The sequence below is a fragment of the Merops nubicus genome, unplaced genomic scaffold, assembly GCF_000691845.1.
Source record: "Merops nubicus isolate BGI_N331 unplaced genomic scaffold, ASM69184v1 scaffold18910, whole genome shotgun sequence".
Classification (NCBI taxonomy): domain Eukaryota; kingdom Metazoa; phylum Chordata; class Aves; order Coraciiformes; family Meropidae; genus Merops; species Merops nubicus.
This window is the reverse complement of record NW_008582398.1, coordinates 46,949-56,599: the sequence shown is the minus strand read 5'-3', so window position 1 is coordinate 56,599 and position 9,651 is coordinate 46,949. Positions and strand designations below refer to the sequence as shown.

At 43.7% G+C, this 9,651-nt stretch overlaps 1 protein-coding gene across 1 annotated transcript; it reads right to left on the bottom strand.

The window, feature by feature from the left end:
• Positions 1–3,150: 3,150 nt before the first annotated feature.
• Positions 3,151–8,623, bottom strand: LOC103770309 (prokineticin receptor 2). The gene is made up of 2 exons (XM_008937567.1): positions 7,961–8,623; positions 3,151–4,024 (listed from the first exon to the last, which is right to left on the bottom strand). Exons 1-2 carry the CDS (start codon positions 8,449–8,451, stop codon positions 3,328–3,330), a joined length of 1,188 nt encoding a protein of 395 aa, XP_008935815.1. The 5' UTR covers positions 8,452–8,623; the 3' UTR covers positions 3,151–3,327.
• Between the last annotated feature and the right edge of the window lie 1,028 nt (positions 8,624–9,651).

Below are 9,651 nucleotides of genomic sequence, written 5' to 3'. Positions count from 1 at the left end.
ATCCCAGAGTTCCTGCGTGGTGAAATCCTTACTGCTGCTGTGCCACTGGAGCAAAGAGTGGGCAGCCCGTGGCTGCGAAGGTCTGGCTGAAGTTCTACTGACTTCCAGTGGGTAAGAGCTTGTGGTGGAAGGGGCTGCTTCTCCTTCATGAGAGCTGCTACCTTCCTGCCAGCTTGTGCTTCTCTTTCTCTGTTTAAGGATGGGTCTTGAAAGCAGAGCTCCAGGTAAGTGCAGGTCGTATCAGTGTTGCCATTCAGTGTAGGTGAGAAGGTGTCTCTGCAGGGAAGGGACTGGGCAGGAGGCAGCAGAGCCGTCCCACCCTGACAGGAGCACCTATCTCCAGAACACCCACCAGCACCTATCTCCCAAGCCTGAGCTCTGTGGAAAAAAAAAAAGCTGTTCTTTTTTCCCTGTGCAATTCACTTAAAAGAGCTGAAGCGGGGTCTGGCCCCTCTCTCAGCTGCTCTGGTTGGACTGTGGCCTACCTGCTCCTCCCTGCTTGAGGGACCCACTTAGGTCACGGCCTGTCCCTGCTGGACAATTCTGCACTTAAAGGGAGTTTTAAGTGACTTTAAGAGTCCTTTAAATGCTCCATTTCAGTGCAGTCATGGGTGGTAGGGAGGCCCTGGCCGATGGAGGGGGCCATACCCTGTCACTCCCTAGACCAAATGAGTTCTGTGGGGACAAAATAGCTCTGTGGGGTTTCTGGCCCCATGCAAGGCCCTTGGGCTCACTGCCCTGGACCCCTATTTGCTGGAGCTCAGTTTAGGAGCAGACATTGGTCCCTGAAAGTGAAACCTGTGGCCAATTTTGGGGAGTTTGGAGTTGGTGCGGTCACAGGCTAAGGGTAAGGTGACTGCTTGGCTGCTTTGCTCAATGGGAATCTCTTCCATTCTGGGGATGCTGCTCACAACAAAGGCAGCTGAGAGGCAAAGCACAGCTTGTTCTCCTGCACTGGAACACTGCTTTGCTGCTTAGAAGACTTCAAAATGTCAAAATATAGCAATCTGGCAGACCCCAAAAATTAAATCCACAGTAGGGGCTGAGGCAGCTGCTGCTTACTGCCCTCTGTGGGGACAGGGGTATGGTGGTGGCTGAGAACACTGGACAGGCTGGACCAGAAGAGGTCTCTTGGAGCTCTCAAAGTGATTTCCAGAATTTTAAAGCAATTCTTTCCTCCAGTTTTTTCTTGACACTGTACTGCTTGCTAGGGGTTGAGCTTTTGTTTTTTTAGTAACAACATTTTTCCAGGTGTGGAAAATTGTCATTTGCTTGGCTTTGTTGCACCAGGAAAAGTCTAAGAAAAAGAGGTGGAAGGAGCATCAGGACACTGATAACAGGTAGCATTGCTAGCTGATGCCCAGTAAGTAGGAGAGGTTTCAGGAGATAAACATAGTTTCAGAAGAAACCATGAGATTTCAGGAGAAATTACAAGATAAAGCCTCTTGATGATGACATACTGCAACTCTCTGGTCCTTTAAATTTCTTTGTTGAGCTGGGAAACAAACGGATTTGGTACTTACCCCTATTCAAAGATGTCATTTTGATGAATGATTTCAGTAATTGTTTTGCCTAACAGAGCAAATGATGAGATCCTCTCCAACGTGTATTTTTAAGAGTGGCTAATGACGAGAGGATTTGAGCACTTGAATGGACTTGAATATCCTTTTGCCATGAAATTTAATTGGTCAGCCTGGTAGTTTAGCAGAAATGGGATAATCTATATTAGTCCTTTGGTTAGGAAAATTCTGGCTCAGGGGGAAAACTATAAAAAAATAATTCACAATGCTGATACTGACTCCATGTTTTCTGCTTTATTAGCAGGATTTGCTGCTCACTTTAAATTCACGAATAGACAAAGTATTTACAAAAGCCATTTACTCCAAAAGTAGGCAGTACCACATAGTTTAAAACAGGAAGCATTTGTCATCACGATAGAAAAGACTTGATTTCAATACACAAAAGTCCATGATATCTTACGTCTAGTTTAATAAGTAGGTATTACTGCTACTGTCACCTGCTCTATCACTATTATCAGTTATGAAACACCCATCCTGGATTTGCACAAACTCAGAATCATAAAAACAGCACTTGGGAAGGCAGTGCAGAATTCATCTTGAATTGTTGCCTCACCTTTGACCCAACGATGAGCTGGCTGAGGCCTAGAGTTTGTCTCCATTGCTTCCAGAAAGACAGATCTTGTCAAGATCTGTCCTATTTTGGCCCTACTTGGTGGATTTTCTCCCACTAACATACTCAAGTTTTACATGGGTCCTACTGCGAAACAAGCTGAAACAAATGAAATTCCCTCTGAACATAAGAAAACACTTTTTTTCCTGCCAGCACTGTCGAACTGGTCCAGGGAAGCTATGGAGTCTCTGTCCCTGGAGTCAGTCTAAGCCCAGCTGGATACAATCCTGCTCCATCTGTTGTGGCTGACCATGCTCAAGAAGAGGGGTGGACTAGACAATCTGGAGATGTTGTTCCTCCCCTCTAAAATTTTGTGATTTATTCTGTGAGGAGCTCAGCGAGTGAATGCAGCAGAAGCTGGACATAGGTGGTGGCAGTGAGAGAAGGGAACAGGCCCCTTCAATATGTAGCTGTGCCATTTCCAAATATGTATAAACTGAGTAACACTTTACATAAAACTACAGAGTGGAGTGTTGATAAAATATTCTTAAACATGGTGTCACAGGAAGAGACTTGAGGTTTTCCCTAGAGTGTGAAGCAGTATTTGGCTTTGTAGAGAGTGTGCCTTTCATAAAAGCATGCTGCACGTTGGACAATAGAAAGCTGGTGGTCTGTGGACTTCAAGGAAGCTTCATCATGAGCGGTAAACTGGGGGGGTAAAGAGTAACATGAAGCCAAGCAGGTGCTTTTGCCATCCTTCCTCTTATGGGCAGAAGGAAAAGGACATCAAATAGCTTAAAGGTATGAATGATAAGCTCAGAGAGGTTAAGAGATTTCTCTTAAGAAGAAAATAAGAGTCGTGATTGCGAAGATCAGCAATCAACTCTTCCATCATTGTAGCATGCTTTAATGCATTCATAGACTTTTTTTGTTCACCTGAAATTGGAAACAACTCTAAAATGAGTGTCTACATCCCAAATATGTAAGTGAATGAACTGAAGCACAGCATCAGTCTGAGTTATGGGGTTATACCAGCAGTCCAGTGAAAAGAGTTCTGGTGGAAATGCATAGTAGGCTGCTTTTCGAGGGCTCTCACCAGTGATGGGTATTCCCACAGGCAAGGGAGAAGCTTCTGAGGAGTCATTATTTCCTCTTTACCTCCTCTCCAAAACGGGTGAGGTTGGAACTGCAGAAAATTTATTTCAGTTTTATGCAGTCTACCTCCTCTGTGACAGGCAGTGCATTGGTTCTCAGATCTAAATCTGTACTTGATTTGCTTCCATTATATGTTGATCTCCACCTGAGCAACATGATCTTCTTGAAATACTTCATGGTGTTATTTTTTACTGTTATGAAGCACATGGTGTTGATCATGCTGTTACTCATAGCAATGCACTCAACTATGTAGAAAGCGGTGAGATAATGCTTCTCTTTCACAAAGATGGTGGGGAAAAAGTCTCGGACAATTGAGAAGCCATAGAAGGGTGCCCAGCAGAGAACGTAGGCTGTCAGGATGCACATCAGCACCATCACAGTTTTCCTTCTGCACCGAAGCCTCTTCCTGATCTGTTCTGTCTGAAATCCTGGTACGGTTTTAAACCAAAGCTCCCTGGAGATCCTGGCATAACACAAGGTCATCGTAATCACAGGTGCCACGAATTCAATGCCAAAGATGAAGAGGAAGTATGATTTGTAGTACATCTGCTGGTCAACTGGCCAAATTTGGCCACAGAAAATTTTCTCCTGGTTTTTCACCATAAATAACACTGTTTCAGTAGCAAAGTATGCAGATGGGATGGCTACGAGTATGGAGACGATCCAGACCAAGGCGATTAGGAAGGTTGCTGTTTGGTAATTCATGCGTGGTTTCAGTGGGTGAACGATGGCCAGATACCTAGAACAGACAAACACATTCAAAATTAAGAAGTCTGCAAACACTATTAGTCAGAAAGTGCTTCAAAATACGAGTGGGCAGAATTAGGCAGAAGGAAATTGTTGTCGTTCTTAAGGAGAGGCAAGAGATTGTGACTGTGAGGAGAGTTAAGGCAACTTTCCAAAGTAGCAGCCTTGAACTGAGTTCCTAAACTCAGGCAGAAACTCTGGAGCAAGTGGCTGAAGGGGTTCGTAAGTACAGCAGGTATTTGTCAATCTGAAAATCTGAATGTACATTAGCGTGTTTGAGGATGGTTTCAAAACCTCAGTCTTCAACTCCCACCTGTTAACAAGATCAAACTGAGAATTTGCAATTTTTTTTATACGAACGTTTCCATTTTAACATAGATCTCGTAGCTGAGGGTTACAGAAAGTTGTGAAGAGGAGAGAGGCAATGTTCCTATTACTGACAAATACAAGCAGAAGAAAACTCTTTTCCGTAGGCAGAGAACTATTTAAATATACTTTTTTTTTTTTTTTTTTAACCAAGAGGTCAAACATACCTAACACTTTTCCTATTATTTTTTTGAGTTATTTCGTGGGGTACAAAGAACTAAAGCTGATGCTAGTGAGTGGTTACAGGTGAGCAGGTTTTCAAGCCATCAGTAAAGGACTGTGTATCCATGTTCTGCCCACACACCTTTTTGTTATCATGTGCTGGAGGTGACTGTTGCTAATTAATCTTAAATATGCTGTCTTAAGTAAAATGCCAAACCATGAAACTTGAGCATTTGCACTGCATAGGACTGCAAAGCTGCAAGGTGCACTGCAGTGTTTCACAAAGAGATGTGGGGAAATGGAAGCAAGATCCATCAATTGCCTTTACTTCAGTTAAAAAGGGGCTAGGACCAAATAGCATTCATTCTGGGTGGGTTTTTTTTGGTTGGAGTTTGGGGGGGTTGACTTTTTTAGGAAGCTGTATGTGTAAGAAGGGCTCATATTAGAGGACACTGTGCCAGAAAGATTAGGATATTTCTGCTAAAAGGAGATTTTTATCAGAGACACTCCAGGGTTCCCAGTACAATTGTATTTAACACAAAGGACTGTTTCAAACATTAGAACTTTTCATTCATTCAGAGGCTTTTCTATCTGTATATATTCTATACATAGGTACCATCCAGAGGATATATTCATTCCAAAATGAAATGGAAAGCCAGTGGTGCTTTTCATCAGCCAGATTTTGGAAGCAGATGAATTGTCCATTGCTCTTAATAGTGCAGGCTAAATGTCAAGGGCCAGCAAAATTATTCAGCCTCATTGTGGAACTGATAAATGAATATTTTTAGATCGAGTCTTGTGGAAACAAGATTGGGGGATAATGTATGTGCAGGCATTCATAAGTATGAATAACTACTCAGCAGCATGTTTGGCTGGATGGGGTACATCTCTAAAAGAGTCAGAGGGGAGGGACTCTTTTAGAGTCAGGAGGGAGCTTTTGTGGTGGATTTCATGACTGTCATTGCTTACCACGCTTGGGCTGTTACTGTAGAGTGGCCTTGGAGCATGTGAACTGTGTTCAGGGAAAACTGCCCTGGAGGATGTGCTCCAAAAGTGCACATGAAACACACCAAGTGCCCATGGGTGTTCTGTCCAGAGGACCTGGCTAAAGCTAAACACCCCAAAATATTTACAACATGGACATTGGACCCTTGGCACAAACTCTCACTCTTCAGATTCTCTCTTTTCACATTGCATTATTTTTAGTGTAGATGTGGCCTTAAATATGTGAAATTCCTGTGTTTCATGTGAATGGACATCAAGGAAGATGGAAGAGAGCCCTACCTGAGGGAAATCCTGTGGGACAAGCTTACCCTCTCTACACAGGTGAGCCTTTCTAGATCATTTTAAATGATATAGACATAAGGAGACTTTTGCTAAGAGCCTGCTATTATTTTTAGAGACTAAGTTGACAACCCACATGACATAACCAAAATGGAATGGTTGATTGTTAAATGAACAAGTTTTCTCTCTGTTTTTGTGAGTTTAAAAGCTCATTCATGTACATAAAAAAGTCAGTGAAACCAAAACAGTATGTTCTTACAACAAACTTTAGTGATTAATCATTTCCAGGATTGTTTTTAATGATGTGCGGGGAGATATGCTAGAAATCTGATTTCTTAGTAGACATAAGGGCTCAGTGACCCCTGTTACCTCATCAACCTGGGATGCACTGGCAGAGCTTTCCAACAAATGTTTTTAGAAGTTGAAAAAAGTAAGTTGTAGAAAATTATACTGGATGTGTGATTGTGTTTTAGAAGCTCAATCCCGAGTCCTCAGCTGCTGTTGAAAGGTTATTTTGTTAGACACTTGTTAAGGATTTCTTTTATAGGAGCTGATTGTCTTCTCCTCCACACCAGGCAAAACATCTGTGAACTTCCTTGGATCATTCCACAGACTTCTGTCGACGTCAATAACAGCCCAATCAGCCACACACAACCTGCATCAGCACAACCACCAGCAGGGTTAACAGCTCCTGGGCTGTTTGGATCAGGTACCAAAAACTGGGCAACATTAGACTAGGAGCATAAAATGGCACACGAGAGAAAGTGGGGAAAACAGGGAAGGGTGGCAGGTGGGAATCATGCAGAGGGTTTACAGGGATCTGCGTTGTGTTTGCACACAAAAGGTGACTTGTGATGGCCTTTCTGTAAGGAGTTTATGGGTCTGTGGCTTTCTGTGAGGCAGATTTTTTTCAGCATGAAGCTGATCCTCAATGTCTGGGTCCATCAAAGTCTGTAGTGCACGACACTAAGAGAACAGGAGTCATAAGAAAAAATACAATTAAATTATATTGTTAAATCTCCTGCTGTGAGAGTCAGGCATAGAAATGTCTCAGGAGTGCAGCAGAAAGCAGGTAGTGTAGCAGGTGGATACCATCATGTCCTGCTTACATCACTATGAAGGATGTCAGAAAAACTCTGCTAAACTGGGTAGGTAAAACATTTTATCCTTTTCTGGACAGTGCTATAAATATGGGTGGCACAAATGACCTCTGGGTCTTTCCTGGCTTGCCACTGTGCCATCCTCAGAGGAGCATGTAAAGAGAGAGGGGTGGATGAGAAGAGAGTATTTTAATGGAGAGGAGAGTGCTGGCCACACTCACCAGGCGCCCACTTGTGGGTTGGGCATCCAGCTTCAGACCTCAACTCTATCAAATGGTTAATGCTTGTTTGATTTTCTCAGTATAGCATGACAGAGAAGAATACAATAAGAATAATAGAGAATAAGAACTCTATTTTGCAGGCTAAATAGAAGCCTTCTCTCTTACTCTCTTTCACACATAAACAAAACCAGAGAGAAATACCTTAGAGGGAGAAAAATATCTTGTAAGGCAAAAACCCTGTTGGAAACTCATCTGTTAAATTCTGTGTCACCAGTCAGCTATTTGTCTCACTGAAGAGTATGTAATTCACTGTTTATAGGCAAGGTTAGACTCAGAGAACCTGTGCAGGCCAGTAGTGAAGGTTCCTTCACTATGATGTATGGTTTGGGTCAGGATTATATAGTGCTGATAAAGACCCTCATCTCTGGTGTTTCTGATTTCTCTCTCTCTTCCTCCTCTTTCCTTTATTTCGTAAATCCTCTCCTGATTGAATCAAGCATATTTTGATGAGGAGAAAATCGTTTTAATAAGTCAACATTATTTTCACCTGAAAAGTTCAAGAAATCTCCGCTGAGATTTCTTTTGCCCAAGAAAAATAAAGACATTTCCACTGATTTTTCACTGGGGTAGTGCCATGACCTCATGGGATTAGATTCTTATGAAACAAGGTCTGCATAGTACCTACCTTGCCATCAGATCCTCCACAGCAGCTGAGAGTGTGAAAACCTAGAGATCTCAACAGTGAGCCCCCATAGCAGTGGCCATCTCCTTGTGCAGCGATAGCACCCCACTTACCTGTCCACAGCTATAGCCAGGAGGGCGTTGGTGGACACGTAGAGGGAGACGGTGCGCAGGTAGTTGACTGAGGCGCAGAGGACGTGGCCGTGCTCCCAGGACAGCTGCCTCACCACGTAGTAGTCCATCTCGAAGGGGCAGCACACGATGGCCACGATGAAGTCCGAGATGGCCAGGTTGGCAATCAGCAGGTTGGTGAGGTTCCGCAGCTTCTTGTAGCGGGCGAGGGCGGCGATGAAGATGAAGTTGCCCACGCCACAGACCAGCATGATGCCGGCCAGAGCCACCCCGATCACGATCTTGGCCGCAAAGAAGGTGCGGGTTTTGGTCATGTCATCTTCGCTGTCCAGGGGGAGGTCGTAGTCGCTGTAACTGAAGTTGAAAGGGAAGGAGAAGTTTCGGGAGGAGGTTAAATCCCCATCGTGGAGATTGTAGATTGCAGCAAAGCTGAGGCTGATGGTAGCGTTTGGGTTGTGCTCAGCTTGCTCCATGGCCGCGTCCGTCCTCTTTTGATACGTGTGGCTTGGCTGGCCCTTGGTTTTGTGTTAGAATTACCACAACGGTGGCAGGTGAAACACCTCATCCAAAGTTTCCTTCTGAGCAGTGAGTCACCTTGTCTTTGTCCCCGTGAGATTATAGAGCAACAGCCTCATTTATCTCCTTCTGTGGGAACAAAAAGAGGAAAACATTTCCTGAGCAGAAATTACAGGAAAAAATACTGTGCTCGAGGGGAAGCGGTAGCCACCTTATTGCCCCACAGCTCTATTGCTGGCTGTGCACAGTGGGAAGACACACCCTCTGAGAGGATGCTTCTGTAATCATAAAATCCCTTGGGTTCCATCAGGCACTGCTGCTTGCCCCCAGCAGTTTTATTGACCATCGATAACATTTGGTTTTCAGCACACAGTGAAATGACAATATAGGAGGGGTGTGAAATCCTGTTTAAATCTCCATCAGCCTTCAAGCCCACAGTGCTGCCATCCCTGTGCAAGGTAAAAACACTAAAATGAGATGACACCTTAGTTTGCTGAAAAGTATCTGATGTGCCTTTTGGACAAAGTTTTTGCTTTATGCTAAGATGTCTGAGTGACGTGGTAGGTGAGGATAAAATGAGAACTGATGTCTTGTCTTCTAAACGCATTTCTTAATTAAGTAAGAGTTGCCAAGACCTAAGAAAAGAGCAAAGCCAGCACTTTCCTTTTTGGTAGGCATTAATTGAGTAGGGGGACCAAATTTTCATCCAGCATAATCCATTATTGCTTCTCTCAAACCAGTGGAGCTCTGCCAATTTACATAGACAAGATTTTGTCCCACGAACCATCTTGTAGGACTTTGCTGTGAAGGCAAATCTGCCATTCACAGGGAGAGTGCTTCCATAAACAGGCTCTTGAGGTGAAAGGGAAATTCTTCTTTAAACAAGACAAAGTGCCTTGAAGTTTTTGAGCTGGGGAAGAGCAGGTTTCCCTCTTTGTACAACGGGTTGCACCAAATGCTAAAAATGGATTTGTTTTCCACAGTGAGGAAAAAAACCCAAATCTACTCCCTAATTTTACCTCTATTTTGTATCAAAATGCTGAGAGGGCTGTCTTCTTGCATCTTCCCATGTCACATCTGGGAATCCTCACACCAGACTCCCAGCTGTCAGAACAGTCCCACCCCAACCCAGAAAAGAACAGGGGCATTACTGCTTA